The sequence below is a fragment of the Fusarium sambucinum genome, chromosome III (assembly GCF_050947815.1).
Source record: "Fusarium sambucinum isolate potato_lamoka chromosome III, whole genome shotgun sequence".
Classification (NCBI taxonomy): Eukaryota; Fungi; Ascomycota; class Sordariomycetes; order Hypocreales; family Nectriaceae; genus Fusarium; species Fusarium sambucinum.
The window spans coordinates 4,038,799-4,065,783 of record NC_139292.1 but is presented as its reverse complement, the minus strand read 5'-3'; the positions used below and the strand labels follow the sequence as shown (position 1 = coordinate 4,065,783).

Here is a 26,985-nt window from a genome sequence, read left to right as displayed (position 1 = left end):
TGGGATGCATTCTGATGATCAGGGGTTCATTCTCTTCTGCAAAAGACTAATTCATATGAATATAGACAAATTAAACAGTTTAATTACCTGCCGATACCATAGGGTCACTTTGAACCAAATTGATAGATCTTGAGCTTTATCTGAATCAATTGGTGTCCAGGTTAAGTGTCTCATGTGATGAATACGATTACGAGCTTTAAATGCATGTCAGCTTGCATATGAATTCTCGGACCAACTGTCCCTAATTCTGCGAGATGGGAGATAAGATTCCCGTACAATCCGAAGGTCCCTTGAAAAATTAGTGGAATGCCCCTGTATTTGCAAGTATCGGATGCCGATCCGGGACTTGACTGCTTGCTAGGGTAGACTTTGATTGGACAAGGCAAGGTTGGGCTGGCTGCCAAGTCAGTTAGATTGTCGATGGTAAAAGGCGACTATTTATCTTCTCCTGAATCGACAAGACAGTCGATCTTGGAGCTTTCTCTTTCTTCTTTCTGATCATTTTCTCTTGTGCGAGAATTGGAATTGGCAGGAGATTTGGGTCTGATTTGAGGTCCTTGGGCGAATTTATCCAGCAGAAACAGGTCGTCATACTTGACTAATTCCTCAGACGCAGTGAGCGGTGAGACTCAACAATATCAGACTCAACACTCACATTCTATCAGAGACTTGACCAAGACACTCGAAAATGGCAAGCTCGGCAAAAAACACCTCTGGTCCTCGCAAGACACCCATCTCCAGTCCAGGACCCAACAGTCAATCTACACCAAGGCCAGAGTTGACCGAGGAGCAAAAGACAAAGTATGAGGCTCTGCTAGAGCAGGTCAAGGGCTTCACCGAGATTGAATGCGAAAAGCAAGCCGACAAGGAGGACAAATCAGGTCCCATCACCGACCACGAGCGTTCATGGCTCACTCGTGACTGCCTTCTTCGTTATCTCCGGGCCACAAAGTGGACTGTTGATGACTCGGCCAAGCGGCTCAAGGCGACCCTCGCATGGCGTCGCGAGTACGGTCTGGAGGGCTTCACGCCCGAGTACATCTCTCCCGAACAGGAGACGGGCAAGCAGATAATTGTGGGCTACGATCGACAAGGTAGACCGTGTCAATACCTAAACCCGGCGCGGCAAAACACTGACACAAGTCCCCGTCAGCTTCACCACCTGTTTTACATGGTTGAGCGAGTGACGGATCTTATGCCGCCGGGCGTGGAGATGCTGAGTCTTATGATCAATTTCAAGCCTAGCAAGGAGCGCAAAAACACGAGTGTACCTGTATCCGTGGCCAGAGAGGTGTTGCATATTCTGCAGAACCACTACCCTGAGAGGCTGGGCAAGGCTCTCATCATCAACGGTATGTAACCCTCTTCACATTTTCAAGAGCCTCAATTAACAAAAGTCAGTACCTTGGATCGTCTGGGGCTTCTTCAAGATCATCACCCCGTTCATCGACCCCGTGACACGCGAGAAGCTCAAGTTCAACGAGGACATGAAGCAGTACGTTCCTCCGGAGCAGCTATGGAGCCTCGACTGGGGCGGTGATATGGACTTTGAGTACGACCACGAGACTTACTGGCCCGCGCTCAACGAGTTGTGCCGCCAGAAGCGTGAGGATAAATTCCGTCGGTGGGAGGCCGCCGGCAAGGAGATTGGTGAGAGCGAGGATTACCTTTCTGGTGGAACGGACGTGAGCATCAAGGGTATCAAGTTTGAGGGTGCCAAGGATGGTAAGGATGGTGTTAAGGAGGTTGAAGAGAAGTTGGCGGCGGCCAAGTTGGAGGAGCAGCCCGTTGCGGCTTGAGGGGATGGTACAATGTTTGGGCAGTTTGTGTCTTGTTGACGAGTATAACGGGGGACATGGCAGAGTTGCACATAGTGTCGGACATAACGAGGGACATGGTAAAGTTGGGCCTCGTGGTGGAATGATAGAACTGCAATAAGATCAATGCAGTGCGCACGGTAGGCTGGAAGTTGAGCCTCAATTTAAGATGCAACGTCGGTGCCTGTCTGTCACGCGCATTGCCCACTCTGGTCAATTGCATCATCTGAGAATTGCTTGACACAAAGTTCCAAAAGTACATAGTAGGAAAGCATTGCGAGCCATTTCCATGTACAGTCCTAATGTTAGTGATAACTTGATATCTGAGGCTAACGATTCCACTTCTGTTTATTAATGACTCTTCTAATCACATTTTACTTTCTCAAAGCAAGACCTGGCGGAGAGCTTACGTGATAGTACCCAAGATGGCTACCACCAATCAATCTCCAAAGAATTCTCCGATATTGTCTGACATGCACTCTACCACTTGAAAGTGTTGTTCAGTGAATTTTGTCTCCTGTTGCTATGGTACGCACTGGATGGGACTCAAATCAAATTGCATCTAGATGTATACTTGGTTCACGGTATACGATAATAGAGTAACTGCAAGCCAAGTCGGGTACGACATGCAGACACGAAAGTAAATATGCACACAAGTCAGTTGACCAGGCTCGTCGTTGTATTTCAACCAACCCCTCCTTTGTGATCTGGACCTGCAGTACCTAGGTAGGTATGTATGTATGTATCAAGATGCATAACGGCAAGGCTGAATGGATGTCAGTTATCGTATTCGGCATGAAAATGATTGCACTGGACGATTTGTTTACCCTTTTTGAGTACACACCGACTGACAGTGAATCAGAGAGTCATCCTCTATTTTATTTGTCTGCTAGCTACGTTGCTGCCTTCTGCCTGTTAACCTCCAACTGCAACCACTCAGACACTGCTTCGCACAACACATTTGGGCAGAGATAGTGAGCAGCACAGCAAATCATCGGAACAGGAAAGCTGCTGGCCCACCCTTTTGCATCTTACATCCTATTTGCTTATATCCACATTTTCCTTTGGTCTTGGTATATGCACAGCATCAGCCAAGTGTGAGCCAAACAAAGCGATAATAGGTCAACTGTAACACAAACACTAACAGCCCTTCCTAGGGAATCATTGATGCATATGCATATTCACGAAAACAAGATGCGCACTTGGGAAATAATAGTCATGCTAGTGCAGGCAGATACAAGGTGCGTGTCCTTTGTGTGCGTATGTGTGCGCGCATACTACGTGTGTGTGGGCAAGACAAGCGCGCGTGTGGCAACATTACCAACATGAACCAACCATTTCCAACATTACACCCCCTTATGAAGAGGAAGTGTCTGACTGTTACCTAGTGATTTTCGGTTTCCAAAGTCTAATAGTGACTTTTACCCTTCACCTTGCAGCTTTGAGTCACGTAAGGTAGGGGCCTATCAAAGAGCGACCTTATTCTCACACAAGACAAAGGTTTTGACTGTTATAAATGCAGGTTTCCGAATACAAATGCTTGCCATGACCATAAAGTGCAAGACAAGGCGTTCTTTGAAAACAGCCTCAGCCCTAAGACCCAGTCGTGTCTATTCTGCCTGGAACCTTCTCAATCTCACCTTGTTTCCCGATCGCGCCCTGCTTTGCATGCAGCAGAATCATCCCATTACCAACCACAGGCTGAGGCTCTGGTCATCCTCTCGGGCACCTATAAGAAGGAGTCCTGAAGGCTTGGTGTGACCTTGCCAACACAGTCCTGCGCCTTCCATCCAAGTCATCGCAGCAGAGCGTTTTCAAAGTTGTCCAATAACCATCATTGCCATCTACACAGCACTCTACGCTATCAAACGTCTCAGAGACCAAATAGTTTACCACTGATGGACCTTTCAAGCGTGGGCAAGATGGCTGCGCCCTGGTTTAAGTCTATGAACGACACATCGCCGCGAACCAACTCATCAACTGCTCTCCCTAACATCTTGGACAGCGTTCTCAATACTGCGGGCCAAGCATCGCCACTCCTCCAACTCTTTCTTTTCATCTATCGGTTGGTCGGTGCGCAGTTGGGTCTGGACCCTTCCGTGCTCCTGACCTACCTTGGCTGCCTCTGGGGCATATACAAACTGGTCTGTCAGGTCTGGGCCATCGGCGATAACTTCATCAGTGGCTACCTGAGATGCACAGTATGCGTTACCGAAGATGACCAGATATACAACACACTCATGCAGTTTCTTTCCGAGCAACAAGACATCGCTACTAATCGACATCTAGCTGCCCAGACTGTCTACAAAAGTGCTTGGGACGAAGAAGAGGATTCGGCTGACGCGTTGGCAACGACAATGGTCGGAGACAACCAAGATTCACCCAAGTATCTGAACTTTGCCAGTGATGCTGCCAGATGTGTAAGTCTATCGAGCATTCCCCTTCAACAACACTGACAAATATAGAATCCACGATATGTCCCAGCCATGGGTACCACCGGATTCTGGCACAACCGAACATTTTTCAAAGTTTACCGTAGAAAGGAGACTTTGCAGAACACCCATGGATGGGGAGGAGCTGCCAAGGACGTCGAAGAGCTTAAGATTTCCTGCTTCGGACGATCGACTGGTGAGTTTGATAGCCAGTCCGCCAACGTGACCCATCTAACATGTTTCAAGACCCCATCAAGAGCCTCTTGAAGGACGCTAAAACCACTTATTTTCTCGACACTCGATACAAGACGGCCATCTTCCGCCCAAGAATTAGAGAGAACCGTCGAGATTCATGGAGTATGTGGCAACAGGTTGCCAGACGACCCATCAGACCCATGAGCACCGTCATTCTAGAGCATCATGAAAAGCATGAAGTGCTCAGAGACATCAATGAGTATCTTCACCCGGCCACACCCAAGTGGTATGCTTCTCGTGGTATTCCCCTTCGTCGCGGGTATCTCTTCCATGGTCCTCCTGGCACCGGCAAGACCAGTTTCTCTTTTGCATTGGCTGGAGTTTTCGGCATCGATATCTACGTTATCAGCCTCCAGGATCCTACCATTAGTGAGGAGGACTTGGCTGTGTTGTTTACAAGACTCCCTCGACGCTGTATTGTTCTCCTCGAAGACATTGATACGGCTGGCTTGCGTCGTCCCAACGACGAAGAGGAAGGCGAAGAGACATCTGAAGGCACTGGCGGCAAGGACGACGAGAACAAGAAAACGGACAAGCCGGTCAAGAAGAAGAAAACCAAACCTAAAAAGGACGTCGAAACTGACAGCAATACCGACAGCAGCTCTGAGGAGGAGAGAAAGCGTCGTCGGCGCAAGAGACGTCATCGAAGAGACAGGGAGAGTACTGGAAACAAGGGCACTAATAGCATCTTGGCTGTGGAAAGTATTTCACTCTCTGGGCTCTTGAACGCCATTGATGGTGTCGCGTCGCATGAAGGTCGCATTCTCATCATGACAACTAACAAGCCCGAGTCACTTGACGATGCTCTTATTCGGCCAGGGCGTGTCGATGTACAAGTTGGTTTCAAGAACGCGACCAGCGAACAGGCTACAGAACTGTTTTATCGCATGTATGAAGTCTCAAGGAACAAGCCCATGCCTATATCCAAGACCGGAGCAGCGGCGCCGAAAGCTCAGAATGGAAGCCTTCACGGTGTTGTTGATATCAAGGGGCCGGCGACAGATGTTGACGATGACCTCCAGGAAACCTCGAAAGAATTCGGGAACCTCATTCCAGAAGATATGCTCTCGCCGGCTGAGATCCAAGGATTCTTATTGAAGCGAAAGAAGAGCCCAAAGAAGGCGTTGGAGGATGCCAAGAGCTGGATTGAAGCTACCGTGAAGCAGAAAGAGCTCAAGTCCAAGGTCGCAACAGTTCAGTAGAGGCCAAAGGGAAGACAAAGGAGAGTTGGTTTCTGGAGTCACCACATGGGCTTGAGGGTTACACTTTTTGTAGATTGACCAAGGTTCCTAGAGAATCGGTAGTGCTAAGACTAATTAAGATCATGTTTTGTTTTATTAAATTGTTGTAATTCTCAATGTTGATGACAATGATACCTAGTAAGTAATATTGACTGGAATGTCGAGGTGGATGTATTGTCAAGGTGAGCTTCGGTGTGGTTGGGTCAAGTCTCCACATGTACGTGCTACTGTACTCATCTCACCGGCCAGACAAGCCCGCGTTTACACGTGCGACAATCAACCTCGCGACAAGACTACACTAGGACTTTTCCACATTGAGCGCTTGCAAGAGACAACCCGGGATCTATAGTAGCTTCAGTAGCTGCAGTATGAACCAGCGACAGCGACGAAGCCCATCATGAGCAACCTTCAACCCCCCAACGCCGGCCCAGCGTCCACTCCATCACCCAGTGGCAAGGACGGCCTACGATACCCCAGCAATGGAAAGACCATCTACCACAGACCATTAAACAGAACCAAGGCGGCTGAGCTGAGCCAGGCCAGTTTTGCGTATCTGTTTGGCGAGATGGTGACGTATGCGCAGAAACGGGTCAAGGGCATCCAGGAGCTGGAACAACGGTACGCTGGATTCCTCTGTTCCCAAATTCGAAGCTAACAAGTCCACAGTCTCAACCTACAAGGTCATTCTATCGGCCTCAAACTCCTGGACCTCCTCCTCTTCCGTGAACCAGCGCGCACGCAAACCCGCCCTCTAGGCATTATCCAACTGCTACACTTTATCAAGCAGAACATTTGGCAGCACCTCTTCGGTCGACAAGCGGACCGTCTCGAGAAGTCTGCCAACCCCGAAACGCCCGACGAATACCACATCATCGATAACGAGCCCCTCGTGAACCAATACATCAGTGTGCCCAAGGAAATGAGCCAGTTGAACTGCGCAGCGTTTGTGGCGGGCGTTGTGGAGGGTGTTTGTGACGGAGCTGATTTCCCCGCCAGGGTCACGGCGCATACAGTCGGAGAGGGCGACATGTGGCCTGGAAAGACAGTCTTTCTCGTCAAGTTTAGACCGGAGGTTTTGGAGAGGGAAGGCTTCTTGGGCAAGAATTAAGCGGTGAGGATGGAGTTACTGGAGTTATTTACTATTGGTATGGGATTGATTGGTAGAGGGACGATAGCCGTCTTTGTGTGCGGCGATGTGATATCTGGCCATTGAATTTAATACTGAACTATCTCGGTTCGAGTTGTGTTATCTTTGTATGAAGATATGCTATCCCCCAACGCCTTGCTCAAAACACAGTGACCGTAGCCCGTAAATCTTTCTATCGCGGAAGAGCGCTTCCGGCACCTTTTGGCTTCCCACCTGTTCCAATACTGGGGCCCTTATTCATGAGCTCCGAGAGCCCCAGATCCTTCCACGCAGGCTCCTTGGACTTTTGTGTTGCTCGCTGAATACCAAAGGCGGCGTGCTGATCGGGAACAACGTCATCTTCGTCCTCGGGGTTAATAGGCTGATGCATGGGAGGGACGTATATCTCGTCATCGGGGAGTCTGTCCTTGCAAAAGTCCTCAAAGAGGTCTGCGTCGCGGGCGCGGTGCATGTGGACAAATGTGAAGGATGAGTCTTTATTCTGAGGATTATCAGTTAGTGGTATATCTTAGAGATGGTTTCATATAGGTGTACCATTTTGAGTAGGATGAAAGAGAATGAGGTTGTCTTGACTTTGTTTGTTGACGTCGTTCAGGACGACTTGTTTCCACTGGAGCGGAACGGGATGCGGGGTGTGGGGCCGACTCTCACTCACTGTACTACATGTACAAGGGAAAGGGAAGGGCAACTGAAGATGAGCGGAGACGCCAGCAGTTCATATGTTAGTGAGCTTAACTATTCGCCGAGAACGCTATTAACTTGAGTAAAAGTGCATAAGTAGTTCCATTATAAGGCCCTCAAATTACAGCTGTGTGGCTGATCTCGTGATGATGTTATAGAACACCGGCAGGCACTAAAATGTTTCATGGTGGGGGTCCATGATATTTCCTTTCCACTATCAATACTGTGTCTATCTAAGGTTTACTTTTCAGCTAACCACAGGTTACTTTCCCTAAACCTGTATTCGCTCACAAATAACTACAGGGTGCCAGGTATCTAGATCGTCATATCTTTTTATCTACGTCTCACCCTTCATCATGGCCTCTTCAGCCCCTGCAGCACAACCTCCAACAGACCCCGCGCCAAAGCCATCAGTAGTACCACAACTATCCCTTGATATTATCTACAACATCGGTCTTGCTGTAGTTGGAGACCCTTTCGAACAAGCCAGGCTCTATGCGAAGCATGATGGCGATCCAGAATACCTTCCAGACCGCACCACTCTTTACCGCCTGACCTACCTCTCCAAAGCCACCAAAGGTGTCTTGGAGCCTCTTCTTTACCGGCACTTCATTTTCGCCACGCCTCAGGATGTCATGAGCACTTTCATCACCCTGATCCAAAGACCTGAGCTTCGCCAGCATGCTCAGTACATTGCGTCTTTCAGTCCCTTGTCAGGTCCCGGTGTTAGAAAGAGGGAGCTGCCCAAGTGTAAGAAACTCTGGTCTAAGCGGTGTCCCTCTGACAAACCTGCCTTGATGCGTCTCCTCGATGGCGCTGGTCTCCACAACCTCGCTTGGTCGGCTTGTATGCTTGAGAGAACAAAGCAGCGCTTCATGTTTTCTCCCGATTTCAAGCACGATGGTATACTGGAGATCATGTTTGCTGCTATCCTCTTCCTCACACCAAACGTCACTACATTCATGTGGCGTGATATGAACACCAACCCCAAGGCCTTTATCCTGGACCACATCATGCATGAGGCAGTCAAAAGTGGCATTCCCCTAATGCCCAAGCTTCAATACCTAAATACAGAAAAGTCGGCTTTTGTCGAGGCCAAACAAGCACAATTCTTCACCCCCCATGTCAATATATGGGATGACCTGCACACTCTCATTCTCAACGATGTCGACCTGGACGTCGAGTTCATCGAGATGCTGGCCCGGGGTGAATTCAAGAAAGACCGGCCTGTGAAGGAACTTCATGTTCTATGTGTACCTGGATCCGAGAAACCTGGCAGCATGAGCTCGTTCCCGCCTGGATTTGAACTATCGTCAACCACAATTTTGGATGTCGACGACCTTGATAAGAACAAAGAAAGGTTCGAGGCATTCCCCAACCTTGAGCTTCTCAGCATCAGATTCGTTCATCATCAGCACCGCTACGAGAACGGCTCGCTCACTTTGAGAGCCTTCTTGCATGCAGTTGGCTGTCCCAAGGTCTTGAAGTTGGAAGGCCATAAACTGCCGTTCAATGTACTCGACACCGGCGTCACACACGACAGACTTACCCACCTCAAGGTGCGCGAGTATGACCCGCAGTCTAGGTCTAGGACATTACAAAGTGAAAGCCTCTTATCAGGACTCAATTCGTGGTGGGGCGGCAATTCATCCCTGGTGCCTAACCTGACCAGGATTGATTTGGATCACTACAGGTTCCAACGCGAGTATCTCTCTGATGAAGACAAAACAGTCTGGAAGGTTGTTGGAGAGGACGAGTGGGAGGACGACTCGAATAACGGGTTTGACTACGACGACGACGACCAGAGCGATATGGATGAGGAAGAGGTCGTTCGTCATGTCCACGATAATGTCTTTTATAACCCGCTAGAGGATGAGTATTTTGAGGCAGGGTATTCGACCCTTATGGCGGCTTTACAACAGATGGGTATTCAGCAAGTTACGCAAGCCAACCTTCATCATGAATGAGCAATTTAGCGTAGCGCAGACAAATCTACAGTTGGATATTTCCTTTTTGGGCTGCTGAAAGACTCTGAACTTGAATAGCTTGCAGGGGAAAAAAGGAAAGAAAAAACAAAGTATTCGTTAATAACCACGTCTAAATCAGAGGCCAATTTCATGTTCAGGGACGGGCCAGTGTCTGATTACTCCAATTCGCTAGGACTAAAGTTAGCTTGTCTTCGCTTTGCTTCAGCAGATCCTTCGAGCACATTCTTGTACTTCATAGCATTCCGCACAAGCTCTACAATAAGAAGCCCCATATGCTCTGGCCTCCCTGATGATTCAATCTCGATCGGCCTCAACAACCTAATGCCATTCTGCTTTATCTTCTGTAGTAGGACTCAAGATCCGAGGATAAGCGCCCTCCAGGCATCATAAATAACGAGTGTTTGTAATGTCTGCTCATTGGGCTAATCTTCAATCTTCTGATCAGTTTCATTTCTTGTCATTTCCGTAGCTAAGTTTCCTAGCACCCTGAGCTCAACGTGCGGCCATCATTGATGTTGTCACCTCATTCAGCTTGTATCCGGGCTGTAAATTCCACATCCCTACCTAAAAAACGCCGCTCTCGTGGTCCCAACCAGTTTCGACAATGTAGGCTGTCCAACTAGAATTCTTCGCCGCGACCATGGCACGTTGCCCTCCAAGCTTGCACCTTTCCTTGTGCGCCCACTGAGTGACTTGAGCACACTCTTCACCATTCATGTTTAGGACAAAGTGAGAAAGAGGTCCAGATTTGATGGTCACTTGACAAAAGCCAGACGACCCATTCATCACATTGGCTGTTCCTATCGTCCACCAGCCAGTCTTGGAAGCGGTTCCAAGCCAGTTCAACAGGTATGCACAGCTGTTGAGGTCAAGTGTAGAGTTCAGCACCTAGCAGGGTCAGCATCACGTAGACAGTGTTTGGGATCATGTACCTTGCCGCATTCCCAGTTGTAATCGACCGTGAAGTCCCTGACTGCGTTGCTCGGATTGTTTGAGTCAGCAGTAACGAAAGCGAAAAGAGCAGCAAATACCCAGATGAACTTCATTTTCAATGTGTGTGAGGATACTTGGTGGTAACAGAAGTTAATGGCTGATATCGAGTAGTTCTCTTGGACTGGTCATGATGATTTCAGGACCTTTATACAACTGACATTGTGTCACTCAGGCTTGGGCATATGCTAAGACTTGCCTGTTGATTGCTGAATAGGTTCAAAAATCTGTTGTTTCAATCACAATCAAAACAGCGGATCAATTTAGTGAATTAATGGCCAATAATTGGCACAGTGAACAATGGGCCAAAATCATGTCACTGTTTGCGCGTAGCGGTCCAAGATTGTCTGTCTTTGCGTGAAAGAGCTTGTGGTGAATAGTTATTGGCGACGTGATCTACGATTAATGCATTCTCGGGTATATACTACATGCGAGAACCCAGCTCAGCATTATGCACAATACCGGAAAGTTTGTATGTTGCACCCAAAGTCACACTAAATATTGACTTCGTCAAAATACTGAAAACATATACTAAGTTCAAGGTGGACTACCCTATATCTTCAAATAGGAGCGGAATAATGATAAACCGGCAACAGGCGCGGCAATGATGCTTCCTGCCGGGGTAGCTTTCATGTCATAGCGGGGCATCGCGACCTGGGCAGCTCCGACCTTCTTCCGCCTGCCTAGAGGTGAAGCCTGATCCTTTAGTATTGTACGAATTCATCGTCTGCAGCATTCGTGTTGTGGCGAAAGCTTTCCTATTCTTGCATATCAATTGCGTTTCATAGCTTTGCAGTCATTGCTCTCGCAGATCCCCAGCAATCGTTACCCCGCGCTTATGATCTAACGCTGTATTGCAGCTCTCCCACTCTCACACCATCGTGAATCTTGCCCATCATGGCATCCGCTCAAATTCATGCCACGCCGCAGGCGGTGATGGGACATGTCCAGAAGCTCAGCGATAACGACCCTGATTTCCGATTCATGGCCTTGAACGACCTGCTGCAGCTCCTAAACCATGCCAAGCCCGATTTCCTTCAGAATGACTACAACATTGCGGCTCGGACTGTTGATAGTATCATCAAGACGCTCGATGATCAGAATGGAGAAGTCCAGAACCTTGCTGTTAAATGGTATGTGGACGTAGGAGTTTCTCAGAAATTCGCTAACATAACCAGCTTGGGTCCCTTTGTGGGCAAAGTCCCTACCCCCGTTATTGCGCCCATGATAGAGAAGCTGTCATCGCTGAAGCTGAAGAACTCGGTGGATAATGCTGTGCCTTCGATGGCTTTGCGAAACGTTATTATCGCTCTCCCTCGCCCCGTGCCAGGCATCCCTCCGGCCGCAGACGTCCGAGAAGCCTACAGTGCTATCAGCCGCGTACTGATTCCCCGTCTTATTGGCCCCGGACCCAAAACACAGGTTCCCAAGAACCCCAAGATCCCCCTTCCCGCTGTTCCCGAGGGACTCCTACAAAATGAAGGTGACCTCAACGCTGAAGCAGTCGATGTGCTAATCGAGGTTGTTCGATGTTTTGGACCCATGCTTGTACAGGTCGAAGTTGAGGCCATGCAAGAGGTAGTCATCCAACTTTTGGAAAGCGAGAAGGGAACATCGGTCGTCAAGAAGAGGGCCGTAGTAGCGATCTCTATGCTTGCCGTATACCTCTCAGACGAGCATTTGCAGGAAGTTGTCAGACGTATCACGAACGGCCTATCGAAGCAATGCAGCCCTGTAACAAGAAGGTTGTACATATCTATTCTTGGAAGCATGGCAAGATCCATCCCTTCTAGATTTGGACCTCACCTCGCCGATACCGCACCTCTGGTGCTTAAGGCGCTCGGCGAAGAAGAGCTTGATGAGCATCTCGAGGCACTCAGCGATGGAGATGATCTTGGCCAAGACTTCAACGAAGTCCGCGAGGCTGCTCTTGTAGCCCTCGAAGCTTTCTTGGCATCATGCCCACAGGAAATGCGACCATTCACAGACCAAACAATAGAGGCATGCCTACGATTCCTTAAGTACGACCCTAATTACAATGTCGACGACGAGGATGAGGATATGGAAGATGAAGAGGATGATGACGAAACAGACGACGACGACGAATTCGATGACGATGGTTTTGAAGATGACGACGACGACGCCAGCTGGAAGGTTCGACGATGCGCCGCAAAGACTATTTACATCCTTATCTCAACACGCGGAAGTGGCGACCTTCTTGAGAACGGTGTCCTTTATAACCAAACCGCCCCGTCTCTCATTAAGCGTATCGCGGAGAGAGAAGAGAACGTTCGTTTGGAGGTTATTTCGGCACTTTCTCTCCTTGTTCGTAAGACAGGTGAGGGACTTCACACACCCGATCCCTCGCTCGAGGATTTCGAGCCAGAATCCGAATCTCGTATCCCAATTAGCAGAAAGCGAAGACGTCAAAGTAGTGGTGGTGGCGCCACAGCTTCTCAGTTCATGTCGGGTTCTGGCCTTGTTTCACCTGTCCAGGAGAAGATTCCCCTTAGTGGCCCACGAGCTGACTTGGCTCGCCTGACTCCTTCAATTATCAAGGTGATTACCAAACAACTCAAGGGCAAGACGATTCCCACCAAGCAGGCAGTCATTAGTCTTCTCAATGACATAGTGTCTGTTCAGCACGGAGGATTGGCTGAGTATTTGGATCAAGTCATCGGACCTATAATCGACGCCATCCAGCCCAGTGGTTCTACTCATGTTTCGGCCAATCTGTCGTCACACGCCGGTTCATCCTCCGCAACCCCCAGTACGCTAAGGATCACAGCACTGGGCGTGATCAGCGACATCGCCAAGACTCATTCATCTACTATTCTGCAGCCTTATCTCACTAAGATTGTTGATGGCGTTACTTCTGCAGCCAATAACAGATATTACAAGATCTCAAGCGAAGCGATTCGCACTGTCGAGGAGCTCGTCAAGACCATCACTCCACCGCGATCACGAAACGTTGCTTCCAAGTACAAAGCCGAGCTGGACAAGCTTTACACTGTCATTCTGGACCGTTCATCTGCTCAAGATGCTGACGCTGAGGTTCGCCAACGCGCCATTCATGCTCTCGGTGTTTTGATCTCCAGAACTTCAACCTCAGAAGGGTCTTCTCTACTGTCTGAGGACAAGGTCAAGGCCGCTCTGGATATACTCCAAGAACGACTCAAGAATGAGACCACTCGCTTGGCTGCAGTTCGAGCGGTCGAAAATGTCGCCCGATTTGCAAAATCACCCGGCCAACTCGAGAAGCAGTGGATTCAAGATGTTGCTTTGGAGCTCTCTGCACAATTGCGCAAGGCGAACCGTTCTCTCCGTGGCTCAAGTATCATCGCTCTTCGAAATCTCGCGCTGTCACCCGCTACCAATGGTCAGCTCGAGCCAGACACTATTCAGGGAATTGTCGCCGATTTGATGCCGGTCATCACTAACAGTGACACACATCTACTTGGGCCAACACTGATTATCCTCGCCAAGTTGGTGCCTGAACACCCAGAACTCGTGGTCACTAACGAGATGATCACTGCGCTCTCGGATCTCCTTAAGCAGCATTATGCAGGCATTGTCCTTGATCAGCTACTCCTCTTTGTCAGTAGTATTGGAGAGAATGCTGCCGGCCAAGGTCTCATGCAAGGATTGCTCAAGGATGTCAGCGTGGCAGGAGACTCCCCAGTCGTCGGTAAGGTAATAGGAACCTTGCTTGTTACGGGCGGCGAGTCAGTTGGTGTCAAGATGGACAGCTTTGTCACAGAGTTGTACACGAGTGCCAAGAGTGGCGATGAAGCCAGAGTTAGCCTCGCTCTCGCTGTTTTGGGCGAAGCTGGAAAGAGACTCGGAACTAGTTCGACTCTCAAGCCGGATCTCTTTCTGGATCAATTCCACGATGAACCGGACAAGGTGTCACTTTCCGCTGCTGTCGCCCTTGGCCAGGCAGGCTCTGGCAATGTTCCCGAATTTCTGCCCGTCATCTTGAAGACCATGCAAAAGGGCGGCAATACCCAGTACCTCCTCATCCAATCAATCAAGGAGATCCTCCAAGCAATCTCGGCACAGTCTACAGACCTGCGGAACTATGCTCCGACTATCTGGGATGAACTTCTCAAGGCCTCAGATAATGCTGACAACAAGGTCGTTTGTGCCGAGTGTGTCGGAAGACTCGTCACTCTCGACCCTGTTATATTTGTTCCTCGTCTTCAGGTATGTACATAGGAACACTCGTACGTTAACTCTCTAACTGGTACTAGGCTCTTCTGGAGGACAAGTCACTTGGCATTCGAGGAATGGCTGTTCAAGCTGTCCGGTACACTCTACCCGAAAGCGACGAAGTATTGGATGCCATGCTCCGGGATGTCCTCATTTCGATGCTCCTGACTATCCTTCAGGACTCCGATATGGACATTCGTCGATTGGCAATGACAACACTTACCACAGCTGCTCGAACTAAGCCTGACATGATTCTTCCACACTTGGGCAAGCTAATGCCATACGTGTTGCAGGAGTCAGTGATTAAGAAGGAACTTGTGAGAGAAGTCATGATGGGACCTTTCAAGCATACCGTTGATGACGGCCTTGAGGTTCGAAAGGTACGCTCAATTTGGAGCCGTTTATGAACCCCAACTAACTTGCAACAGAGCGCATATGAGACCTTGTATGCTCTAATGGAGACTGCTTTCAGTCGCATTAACAATATCGACTTTTACGACCGTGTTGTGGCAGGTCTCAAGGACGACAATGATATTCGTCAGCTTTGCAACCTCATGGTGACCAAGCTGATTGCCATCGACCCCGACGAGACCACACGCCGACTGAACTCGATTGCAGAGGCCTATCGATCTGTTCTGTCAGTCAAGCTGAAGGATAACGCTGTGAAGCAAGACATAGAGAAACAGGAAGAGGCCAACAAGAGCATCTTGAGAGTGACACTGCTGTTGGGCGAAAAGATGAAGGCCACGACTGGGAACGCTGGCGCTGCTACTAGTAATGCTGGTGCCGCCAGCACCTGGACTGGATACTGGGAATGGGCGAACAAGGAATTCGAGAAGCAGCTCAAGGGACTTCGTGAGGAGAACAGCCAACTTCAGACCCGCATGGTTTAGGGAGAAAGCCATTCGAAAAGAACCAGGCTGACTATGGTAGTCTCTTGGCGAAATGACAGAGCTACAAAGGATTAACCAGTGTGAAAATAGCATAGTGACATTAAAGGCAATTGGTAGAAATAGCGAGGAAAACGAATTGATTGCTAGTCAACTAGTCTAGATAATTGGTAGTGCTGTGCTCTGTAATCGAATCGTTTCGACATATCTGCCCCCTGAATTTGTTTTAAAAGGGTTGTTAATTGCAGAGATGTAGTATACCTTTTAGTGGTATGGATCACCAGCGGCCATACTCGATCCATTGGCCACGAATTGACGCCAATTCCTCTGGTCAAGCAGAAATCTCTGTTGTTTGTTACTCATGCGACTCTCATGATGTTGCTCCCTCAAACTATGGTGCAACACACCCACGATCTACCAACACAAGCACACTAGATTGAACAACCTGAGCATGGGTCGGAACTGACACACTCTAAGACATCCTATCATTTGATTTAACTATTGTGAATATAAGTGCTCGGTAAAAGAAAAGGAACAAGGAATAGAAAAACATCTTGACTACCCTGAAGCTATCCAAAATTGACATTCCACCATTGGTTCTCTACCAAAAGCTTAGATTCATAAAAACTTCCAATTCACTTGAGTTCTTATAAGAATATATCAACGTAGATCGGTTAGCTGTATCTGCCCTGAGGACTTCAAAGCTCATGGGGAGATCTATCACGCGAACCGTGTCTCACTCGCCCAGCAGAGAAAAGCGACCCTTTATCTCAGGTTCATCTCACGACAGGCAATGCTAACAAATAGAACCCGGGGATTCTTCAATTGTGGAATGTTGAACAGGGTATCACAACACAATGACCCTTGTTGAAGAAAAGTCTAGATTAAGGTATGGGGTTTCACGATGAAGTGTGCCATCGTGTCGGACTTGCGGAACAGTTAGACCGCCCGGCTTCTAATTCACAAAACAACTCATCTATAAAATCATGATCGAATTGACGTATCATGGAACATTCCATAGGAGCATCCATCTTCCGAAATGATCCGATATCTGAGGATCCGTTCCGTTCTTGTGAGCTGGTTCATGGAGCATGCTGCAGCAGAAGTGTTCTGACCCTTGAACATTAATGCGGGCATGAGAAATTGGAGAAGGGGAAAACGCGTGGAGAAGTTCGTAAAGAAAATTGTGAATAACTTCTTTTGTCATTCTATGTAGGTAGCGCGTGTAGGTAGAGTACCATGTCCCTGTGAGAAAGTGCAGGGTCTAGAATGTCCGTGTTTGTGGTATTCTAGAGCGAGTGTATCATCAGCCCCTCATGAGTCTGGACTGTTCGAGTCGTATTTGAGCACCGTTACATTGTGTTTCCGACATTTTCCATAACTGTGTTAAGTTTCGTCTGTGCACAACACGGGTCCAGATCTGTAGAGCGAGCAGAGTCATCTCCATCAACGAGACTGTACACTAGTGATCTCCCCAGTTCTTACACCGGCTGACCCCATGTAAAGAAATCATTTCAGGACTAATGTATGCTTTTCTTCTTGAACTTGAATGGGATTCGCTCGTCTTGAACCCCAAAGTCTCCTCACAGTGGCGGTAACTTTGGAGATATCGTACGACCAGAGACAGCAACGACCAGGCCTTTGCGGCTATCTTGGGAAGAGTCCAATCATGTTGTAGAAAGTGTCAAGGGTATCTTAGTGTAACGTTTTGAGTCGATAGGACATTGAGCCCCGCGATTCCCCAAGCGATGACGGTATACCCTTGTCAACTGTGCTGCTGGGGTTGGACATGTCGCCGTAAAATGTCGAGTATGGGCGTAGATGACCCCAATTAATGATGGGGAAATGTCTTTTCTTCTTCTTGTTGTTTTATCTCTCCGTTTTTTTCTTAGAAGATTCTTTGTTGATTATACTCATAAGTTGCCTCATCATAAATCTTGATAACATCATATAATTTATGTAGGGTCCAACTAGTGAAGCTGATTTCCCCAACGCCAAGTCTAGTATTCCCCGAGTCAGCCACAGGGCAAAGGATAGTCTAGACTAGTGATATCATCCCGACCAAAGTGATCGACTACCAAGAAGGAACAGAAGTGCCGATGATCAACGACTGGACCTAGAAGACCGTGGGTAGTTCATGGGCAGGCAGGCAATAGTTGTTGAACTGTCAACGCATGGACCAACGAGGTATTATTTCCATTCGCTCATTTTTGTGACCTCTCGCAGGTTGAATGTAACCGACGACTCTGTTGTTGAATGTAACCAGGAAGAAAAGGCCGCGCTAATGTAGCTTCCATCGCCAAGGCGGGTAGACAAGAGATGGTTGCTGGGCATTTCTGGGCAGTGTATAGTATCTCCAAATTTGAAGCTGTCAATAAATAATCTGTTATATCTTGAAATAATAAACGGAAACTTTACTTCCCGCTTATGCATACCTTTGTAGATAGATTGTAACCTCGGCTTGAGAAGCAGAAACAAAAATGAGGGTGTATTGGCCCCGTATTTCTCAGTACATAAGCTTAACAATAACCATGAGGTGAGCCTTAAAACCCTAAACTGGATAAGCCCAAGATTCTGGGGTCTAGCGTTGGAAGATCGGCAATTAATAGTGGAAGTTGGTGTCGTTTCGAGCTCCCACAAGCCGTGACTCAGTAATTTTGCGGTGCCGGTTTGCCGAGAAGGTCCACACCTCTTCTTTTTTGTTTTCTGTCATGTTGGGTTTTTCGTTTATTCCCATGAGCTAATGGATTTTGGAGTTGACCAATTGTATTTCATGATCTGCAACCATTTGACATAGGTTATGGAGGGAAGCACAACGTCATACTTGGGAGTCTAACATTATTACCTTGGTAGGTGGTATCTAGTGGGTAGCAGAAAAGTTGGCCTCCTAAGTCTTAGGGTATAAAAATAAGTAGTCTAAAGACTATAGCCTAAGTAGCATAAAATGACCTGCTAATTTCGTCTCTTATGCTTCCAGCGGCCAACTTTTCTGGTACCCTGATGGGTATGTATAAACACCATTTCAGTCAACCTTGTCTACCTACCTACCTATATCATCATGGCTGTATTTGTAGGCCATCTTTATCTGCGGATCCGCCATCAACCATCTTCTTCTTCCCCCGCACAACCATCTTCCTCACAGTGAAACAAACAACCATGTCCATGACCATGACCATGTCTGCTCCGTTCTCACCCGCAGTCTCGACTCAATCTTGCTCCCCCGTATTCTATAATCTATCCTGCGGGGAAATGAGACCAGAAGAGAAAAAACAAGGACGTGCACCCCCTCAGTTTTCTGTCACCGGGCATGGTCCGCTTCTTCTTCCCCAAACTTGCCCAACTCCCCACGTTCATTGTTACCCTAGCCGGACTTGTTGTTGCAAGTGTGTAACCGTTACTACATTCTAGTTCTAGTGCTAAGCTATGATGTGCTACATAAGTTTTGTGGCCGTGTAGCTAATGAATGTGATGCATGAATCGGAGATAACAATAATTTACAGCGTACAATCTTGCCCAGTCTCGTGCAGTGCAGTGTTGATCTTTGCATGTAACATTAGTGGCCAGCTGCTGGCAGTTGGCAGGATATAAGGTTCCCTTCCTTCCTCCCCTCCTTCCCCCAATTGACTTTTCCAACCACCTGCCTTCTTCCCTTCCTCTCCCCTGATTCTCTTCCACCATCCTCGAGTATCTCTACAATGGTTCAACAACCGACGGCTGGCGAGTCCGCTGGCCCTGTGGTTAAGGGCGTCGTTCCTACAGCCAAGCAGGCCTTCGCTGATCTCTTCATCTGGAAGCAGCGCGTCGTCATCACAAATGAACATGGTGAAGAGACAACTGAATGGAGGGACCCAGACCCTATCAAGAACCCCATCAGTCTCATGGCTCAACTGTCAGGCAAGGACTGGATCTTCTTCCTTGTAGGCTTCTGCGCCTGGACAGCTGATGCCTTTGACTTTCACGCCTTGTCGATCCAGACCAAGAAGCTGTCTCTTTACTATGACACTAGCAAAACTGCCATCACAACCGCCATCACCCTAACCCTTCTCCTCCGCTCTGTTGGTGCTGCTATGTTTGGTCTCGCTGGTGACAAGTGGGGACGCAAGTGGCCCATGGTCTTCAACATGATCACCCTTGGTATTTTGCAAATTGCCACCATTTACAGTACCACCTTCAACCAGTTCCTTGCTGTGCGAAGTCTTTTTGGTTTGTTCATGGGTGGTGTTTATGGAAATGCTATTGCTATGGCTCTCGAGTCGTGTCCGTAAGTTTACCCCAATCCCAAAAACTTACCATGCCAAGTCTGCCAAGTTTGGAGTCGTTATTATTCCCGTTCTAACATCGTTTAGCTCCAACGCCCGAGGCTTGATGTCCGGCATTCTTCAGCAGGGGTACTCATTCGGCTACGTCTTGGCTGCATGCGCGAACCTTGGCGTTGGAGGTAGTACCGAGAGCTGGAAGACTGTCTTTTGGATCGCTGCTGGAATTTCCATCGCCGTCGGTATTGTCCGTATCTTCTTTCCAGAGTCTCAACAGTTCCTCGAAGCCCGCGCCAAGGGAAAGCAGTCTGCCTCGCCTGGTGCTTTCTGGCAAGATTGCAAAAAGATGCTTCTCGCTGAATGGAAGATGTGTGTTTACTGCTGCTTCCTCATGACCTGGTTCAACTACTACTCCCACACTTCCCAAGACTCATACACTACCTTCATGCTTGAACAGAAGGAATTCGACAACAAGGCTGCTTCTCGTGCTTCTATTCTCATGAAGACTGGTGCTTGCGTTGGTGGTACAATCATTGGCTACTTGAGCCAATTCGTTGGCCGTCGACGTGCCATCTGTTGCTCGGCCTTCATGTCTGCTCTTCTTATCCCAGCCTGGATCCTGCCCACCACTGAAGGAGGTCTAAGTGCGAGTGGTTTCATGATTCAGTTCTTCATCCAAGGCGCGTGGGGTGTCATCCCTATCCATCTCAACGAACTGTCTCCCCCTGCCTTCAGATCCTCATTTCCAGGGGTAACCTATCAAGCGGGCAACGCCTTCAGTAGCCCGAGCGCCCTTAAGTTTTCCAACGGCCCATTTGAACTCAAAAACATGCTAATATGTTGTACAGAAATTGTCAATGCTGTCGCGGAAAAGACATTTGTCACTCTCAAGAATGGCGACAAGGTCGAGGCATACGGACCTGTAATGGGCGTTGCCACAGCTATAATTGCTCTTGGTATCATCTTCACCACTATGTTTGGTCCGGAGAAGCGTGGACGCGCTTTTGAGCATGCGGTAGCTGGTGTCCACAACGACGAGCTTCCCCAACATCGGAAGAAGGATATCGAGACTGCAAGTGTGGAACAGGTTGAGCTGGAAGACAAGAAGAAAGTCAAGGAAGAGGTTTGAAATTGTTATAGCAGCTGTAACACGATAGCAGATTGTCCGTGTTGGGAACTTAGTAGCCAAGCTCTGCCCTTGAGGCGCGATACCCCTTGAATATACTTCTAAATACCTGCAATTTCAGAGCGACCATAGCTTTTATACACTCTCAAAATAACGGATAGTCACCATGATATGTTACGAGAAAAATGTCCAGTAGATGTCAAATATCTAGTCTTGTTACATCTTGTTTCATTGGAGTAAGTTATTAATGGAAAAATCAAACAATAGTTTACCAAGATTGCATACATGTTTCGCGTTCCGGTGAAACTATGTAGTGGGTAGCAGAAAGAATCTCCTTAGTCTTGGGATATAAAAATAAGTAGTCTAAGAACCATACTCTAAGGAACATCAAGTTGACCTACTAATTTCGTCTCTTATGCTTGATGATTGCATACCGGTTGAGCGGCTCGAAAGATACAGCGCCAAGACCTTTCCTCTTTTCGGATGAATCTATAGTGACAATCAAAGAGGATATTGATCATGTCTCATTACAAAGTTGAGTGATTTTAGTGGCATTTATACTTTTGTATAAGCGGGACGGATAAATTACAACCTCATGAGATGGATGGGGTTAGTTGTATGTGGAATGAGCTGGTAAATTAGCCCGCTTGTTACTTTGACATTTTCATATTCTGTATGACCTTCTATTTCAGAGTCGCAACTCTGAGTCGAGAAATTTTAATGGGGGGGCTTCGCAAAGTCTAATCGATGCAATAAGACAGTATATCACAAAACATAGGGCTCTAAGAGCAACCTTATTCTCACATAATATAAAAGCAATACCTGCTTAGCAGCCTACTTATTCTTCCTTTAACATAAAGATAAGATAAGTCTTTAATCTATTAACCTTAAATATAAAAAGACTAAGCTATTAATTAACTTGCCTAAACCCTAATCCCTATACTAACCCCTATCTTAGCTATAAGAATAATATAATTAAGAGGCTAAGCCTATAAGGGCTTTATAGCTCCTATTATTATTAGCTATATATTAAGCTAAAAGATATTATATTGCCTTTATAAGCCAGTAGTAATAATTAAGATATCTTTAATAAGGCAAAAGCTATAATAGATATATTTAATATATTAAGTAATATTTAAAGGATTAAGGTAGCCCTCTTTAGCTATAGTCTCTTGCTTTTATATAGCTAGAAAGATAAGAGATTTAGCCAGGAATATATTAACTGGCTAATAATAGAGAAAAGGTAATTATAAGAGCTAGATATTGGCTTTAAGAGTAAAAAGCCTTAAGATTAAGATTAAAAGGCATTTCTAGATGTATTAAATAATTTAACGTATAATAGATAATTCCTAGAACTGTAGGAGCAGGCCTTATTAGTTAATAAGCTAAGATAAAGGATTAAGTAGGAAAGGGTCAGTTAGGTAATTTTATGGGTTAATTAAAGGAAGGTTTTGTAGGTTCTTATGTAAGGTTTCGGTTACTCTAGATTGAGCAAAATCAAGTAATCGCATTATCTGAGTCGAGAAATAGATAACAGTTCCATTTGTTGTAGAGTTTTCATCTTCACTTTCCTCTTCAAGACGTTTGGCCGTTGCATTGTGGAGTTGTAAGATGGTGAAACGTGGGGGCTCCATGGGGTCTATTTGGGTCTATTCAAGTAGATGACTCAGCATCCCACTTTACAAAAAGATGGGATGAGTTGAACGAGTGGAGAGATTTTACAAGTTGCATTGACCTCTTTAATAAAGCGAGACTCTCATGACCGTCTTGTCGGGATTGGAGGAATTCACTAACTCCTGAAGGATGAAACCATGGTAACAGAAACGACGAAACAAAGTCAATTGTGTAAAAGATGGGAAAGAACAAGATGTATACTGTCGTCTACTGTGAGTTAATGGCAGGCATATGAACATTACCAATACAGAGCCCCGATTTTGATCAAGAGCGACGGTCTGTACGGCATTCGGACCTTGTTGTACAGAATCACTTCTACTAGGATAAACACATCTTATCAATCAGATCAAAAGTTCCCAGTTAAGTACGGATTCATATCCACTCCTAATCAACCCAAGGCATGAGGCTCCACAAGCAATTTTAAGGTCGGACAAGACTACCATGAGAAGTTTGCCGATTTTCGGCCTCGGCCTAAAGTTTGTAAATACTTATTCTCACAAAGTTCGCACTCAGTCATGTCTTGAAGTCCTTCTCAGACAATCCAGACTCACCATAGTCACTCTTTTGCTCTACTAGCCTAGTTGCTACAATCACTCTTTTAAGCCTCAGGAAGGTCATATACAATACTCAAAATGCGTACTTCGACTCTCATTGCCTCGTTGGCGGCTACTGCCTCGGCCTACGATGCTTGGGTAAACGAGCCTGACACTGGCATGGACACTTACCTTGCCAGCACCAACTGGACCCAAGGCAGTCGTCCTCTTCTCAAGGACATCCGCGGTGTTCCCGACTTTGACTTTGCTGCTCGTCAGACCTTGACTGACCAGCAGTACGCCTTTTATCGCACTGCCGCTGCGGGAGAGTGGGCATACCGCAACAACCTCAAGGTTTGGGAAAAGGCCAGACTTCGACCTCACCAACTTGCCAGTGTTCGTGGTCTGAACGAGACACTCGGAGTCACCATTCTCGGCCACAACTTCAGCGCCCCCATCTTCATCTCTCCCGCTGCTCGTGCTGGTTACGGTGACGAGGAGCGCGGTGAGCTGAACTTTGTCGATGCTGCCGCGGACGAGGACATCCTCTACGTCGCTGCTCTCTACGCTAGCAAGTCCATTGAAGAGATTGGTGCTCAACGCAAAAAGCGTGGTAACACCATCTTCCAGCAAATTTATTCTAATGCCAACCTCTCTGTTACATGGGATGCCATGAAGCGCGCTGAGGAGCAGGGCGTCAAGGCTTTTGTTTGGACTATTGATGCTCCTGCTACCTCTGTTCGTCATCGCGCTGCGCGATACGATACCACCAATGCGTATGTAAAATGATACAAACGATGTCGAATACAGCTAACATAGTTCAGTAATGGTGCTACCTCTGTCCTCAGCTGGGACCTTTTCGATGAGATCAAGGCACACACCAAACTCCCCATCATCCTCAAGGGTATCACCACCACCGAGGATGCCCTCCGCGCTGTTGAGGCTGGAGCAGATGGTATCTGGCTCTCTAACCATGGCGGCCGCCAAGTCGACTACTCCCCATCTCCTCTTGAGATCGCCTACGAAATCCGCCGTAATGCCCCTGAAATCTTTACCAAGACTGAGGTCATCGCCGACAGTGGCATCCGCTATGGTAGCGATGTTATCAAGCTGTTGGCTCTTGGTGTCAAGGCTGTTGGTCTTGGACGTCCGTAAGTATCCTCAAGTTGGTGATAAATAATTCAGTGCTAATATCTCATAGTTTCATGTACTCCAACGTTTATGGTGTTGAGGGTCCCAAGAAGCTCATCCAAATTCTCAAGAGTGAAATCCTTGCCGATGCTGCTCAGATCGGAATCACTGATCTTCATAACATTCCTTCCAAGGTGGTGAGTAAATTTGACATGTTTGTGTGAGAGGTCCTTCTGCTAACAACACTGTAAGCTCAACACTCGTGCACTAGAACGCGATGTTTACCTGATGGATGAGAACTGAGAGTTATACAAGAAGATTATACAGTGACAATCAACGTTTACCAGAGATGACTTGAATAAAGTCATGTTGATACGTTTATATGTTTCATGCAATATATGTAGATGCATATATATTTGTTTCAGTTTTATGGTTGAATGATTCGCCTGGAAGTGTATGATTGGCCTTGAAGTATGAGTTTTTCCACAGCAAACCGTCAGCAAGTCGGGAGCGAAATACGCCTGCAAAGTATTCGTCATTATGGATATCCGAAAGACGAGTAGCCAAGCCTTGGATGGCAATGAGGCGATGAGATTCGAAAGTAAAGCACATTTTGGAGTATGCGCTGATAAGGCTCGTCCAGGAGTCCCCAATAGCATGGTTAGGGTCTTGAGTAAGGCTGATTTGGGATGGGCCTGTTGTCGGGTCTCCTCGAGTTTCATCCGGATCATTCCCGTATATAATATCTTATGCCGTGCCATGACACTGCCGAATAAGATTTGGTAGCCACAGAGTGCATGGAATAGTATATCACCGCGCGAAAGGTTCGACATGGACGACAAGTTGCAGCTGAATCTTCAAAAGAGTTGTGATGGTGAATTGTGACCGGGACTTCATGGGGCCATTCTATCTCCATGGTATGCGCTGGCAGGCATGACACCCCCCTCCTGGCTTGTGAGCTTCGGAGGTCAATTTATACATGGAATGCGACGAAGTTGGAGACGTTGAGCCAAAACCGAGATTGCTGGTATCTACCTAAGTAATAAATGGAGTAAGTGCTGAGACATGCAATTAATGAAGCTGACCAATCATCCCAGCTCTCGTATTTGATTGCTTCATACAGGGCAGAACCTCAACGCCTGCCTCATATTATGGAAGGAGCACTCATGGAGGTTGGGAGTTGCAAGTAGAACCTTCCTGTTTCTAGTTTAATCATTACTTCACAGGGGAGCGACAGAGCAACATAACCCACTTCCTACATCTTCTGGACTGACTCTTTGTTCAATAGTTGTATTTGATATAACACTCTAAACTATTGTGTGGTAAAGCTCGTCCACAATTCAACTGATCAGCATCAACCCGTCACTTATACACAGAAGCTACCCAACAACCCATGCATGGAGTCAAAGTTGAATCAGAACAAATGCAAGGTTCCTGGGTCTGTGGACTCATTCACACAGAAAACAGAGCATTGTAAAGTGAGCCTGCACACTTTTTGAACAAGTTGACTGATGTCTGAATAGAAAATCAGAGGTTACATTACACATATCTCTACCCATCAAAGCATTACATCAAATCTCAGCCCTTTGAACCACCATCATAAAGGAGATACAAGGAGATTGAGGACAGTATATATTCTCAATCCAACTCTGCTTTCATAAAACAAGCGACAGAGAAAACAGCAGCAGGAATAATAACCCCGACGTGCGGTAGGCTCATATATTTGTTGTATTCTGCTCGGATATACTGACTGACGCGCTTCAATAGTGAAATACAATGCCTGGGCGCGGAGGAAGAAGAGCAAACAGCGGCTGGAACCGTTATAACCCATACGGCAGGCGGTTGCAGCCTCGTAATCCTGGCGGTGATGGAGGCGGTGCGATCGGAGGAGAAATTCCAACCGGACGTGAGTCCGACATGCGACACTACTTACAGAGACAAGGACACCAGGACTCGGGATATCAGGTCCCGAGATATCATGATCCAAGGTCACAATATTACAGATATCATAATCCACAATATGGTAATATTAATGGCAACGGCCATGGACCGCGGGGATCGTATAGAATACTTCCCACGGCACCACCTTACACTCCCAATACGCTTGTGATGCCCAATTGGTATTACCAACCACAGGTCGACCCCAGAGGGTACCAGCAGGGCAACCCGTACCAGCACCCAAGACCTTTTCCCGCGGGCGTCCTCACCATGGTTGAGAGTGTCACGGTCAAAGAAGATGGCGGAAAGGACATACAGGTATACAACACTTCCAAGGGCAATGGCGAGAAAGAGAAAGAGAAAGACAATTTCTGCGCCAAGCTGGATACCGGCAAAAACACCTGGGCTGCATATACTGACGGGTCTAATGATTCGATTACGGCCTTGAATGGAATGTTTCCACCCGGAACACACAGGAGTGTAATCATCAACTTCCATGACAACTAGTCATTATCTTATCTGGGCATAGCTGTAGTAGTTTGATGGAACGAAATAGAATATGTTTCTTTGTTGCGAATTAAGGATTTTCTTTGTTGCTTCATTTTATCTCCTTTTAGGCAGCTTTAGCTTGCGCGGGGTTGAATGGTTGGTTTCGTTGTTTGCTTTGCCCTGAC

General features: G+C 47.3%; 10 protein-coding genes across 10 annotated transcripts; 8 read left to right on the top strand and 2 right to left on the bottom strand.

The window, feature by feature from the left end:
* Positions 1-688: 688 nt before the first annotated feature.
* FSST1_011530 (CRAL-TRIO domain-containing protein) lies at positions 689-1,799 on the top strand (the record flags this gene model as incomplete). The annotated part of the gene is made up of 2 exons (XM_083234672.1): positions 689-1,352; positions 1,402-1,799. 2 exons carry the CDS (start codon positions 689-691, stop codon positions 1,797-1,799), a joined length of 1,062 nt encoding a protein of 353 aa, XP_083081226.1.
* Positions 1,800-3,715: 1,916 nt separating this feature from the next.
* FSST1_011529 (BCS1 N terminal-domain-containing protein) lies at positions 3,716-5,706 on the top strand (the record flags this gene model as incomplete). Its single annotated transcript, XM_083234671.1, has 3 exons — positions 3,716-4,237; positions 4,283-4,445; positions 4,496-5,706. 3 exons carry the CDS (start codon positions 3,716-3,718, stop codon positions 5,704-5,706), a joined length of 1,896 nt encoding a protein of 631 aa, XP_083081225.1.
* Positions 5,707-6,142: 436 nt separating this feature from the next.
* FSST1_011528 (TRAPP subunit TRS31) lies at positions 6,143-6,853 on the top strand (the record flags this gene model as incomplete). Its single annotated transcript, XM_083234670.1, has 2 exons — positions 6,143-6,363; positions 6,412-6,853. 2 exons carry the CDS (start codon positions 6,143-6,145, stop codon positions 6,851-6,853), a joined length of 663 nt encoding a protein of 220 aa, XP_083081224.1.
* Positions 6,854-7,064: 211 nt separating this feature from the next.
* Positions 7,065-7,429, bottom strand: FSST1_011527 (Apc13p protein-domain-containing protein; the record flags this gene model as incomplete). Its single annotated transcript, XM_083234669.1, has 2 exons — positions 7,065-7,373; positions 7,427-7,429. 2 exons carry the CDS (start codon positions 7,427-7,429, stop codon positions 7,065-7,067), a joined length of 312 nt encoding a protein of 103 aa, XP_083081223.1.
* Positions 7,430-7,929: 500 nt separating this feature from the next.
* On the top strand, positions 7,930-9,540 carry FSST1_011526 (uncharacterized protein; the record flags this gene model as incomplete). Its single annotated transcript, XM_083234668.1, has 1 exon — positions 7,930-9,540. The coding sequence occupies one exon, from the start codon at positions 7,930-7,932 to the stop codon at positions 9,538-9,540; it is 1,611 nt and encodes a 536-aa protein (XP_083081222.1).
* Positions 9,541-10,125: 585 nt separating this feature from the next.
* On the bottom strand, positions 10,126-10,607 carry FSST1_011525 (uncharacterized protein; the record flags this gene model as incomplete). Its single annotated transcript, XM_083234667.1, has 2 exons — positions 10,126-10,449; positions 10,494-10,607. 2 exons carry the CDS (start codon positions 10,605-10,607, stop codon positions 10,126-10,128), a joined length of 438 nt encoding a protein of 145 aa, XP_083081221.1.
* An 841-nt stretch (positions 10,608-11,448) lies between these two features.
* On the top strand, positions 11,449-15,656 carry FSST1_011524 (armadillo-type protein; the record flags this gene model as incomplete). Its single annotated transcript, XM_083234666.1, has 4 exons — positions 11,449-11,684; positions 11,730-14,757; positions 14,805-15,143; positions 15,192-15,656. 4 exons carry the CDS (start codon positions 11,449-11,451, stop codon positions 15,654-15,656), a joined length of 4,068 nt encoding a protein of 1,355 aa, XP_083081220.1.
* A 3,692-nt stretch (positions 15,657-19,348) lies between these two features.
* Positions 19,349-21,038, top strand: FSST1_011523 (major facilitator superfamily domain-containing protein; the record flags this gene model as incomplete). The annotated part of the gene is made up of 2 exons (XM_083234664.1): positions 19,349-19,914; positions 20,000-21,038. The coding sequence occupies 2 exons, from the start codon at positions 19,349-19,351 to the stop codon at positions 21,036-21,038; spliced, it is 1,605 nt and encodes a 534-aa protein (XP_083081219.1).
* A 2,303-nt stretch (positions 21,039-23,341) lies between these two features.
* On the top strand, positions 23,342-24,676 carry FSST1_011522 (uncharacterized protein; the record flags this gene model as incomplete). The annotated part of the gene is made up of 4 exons (XM_083234663.1): positions 23,342-24,018; positions 24,067-24,393; positions 24,444-24,570; positions 24,626-24,676. The coding sequence occupies 4 exons, from the start codon at positions 23,342-23,344 to the stop codon at positions 24,674-24,676; spliced, it is 1,182 nt and encodes a 393-aa protein (XP_083081218.1).
* Positions 24,677-26,149: 1,473 nt separating this feature from the next.
* On the top strand, positions 26,150-26,818 carry FSST1_011521 (uncharacterized protein; the record flags this gene model as incomplete). The annotated part of the gene is made up of 1 exon (XM_083234662.1): positions 26,150-26,818. One exon carries the CDS (start codon positions 26,150-26,152, stop codon positions 26,816-26,818), a length of 669 nt encoding a protein of 222 aa, XP_083081217.1.
* Positions 26,819-26,985: the final 167 nt, after the last annotated feature.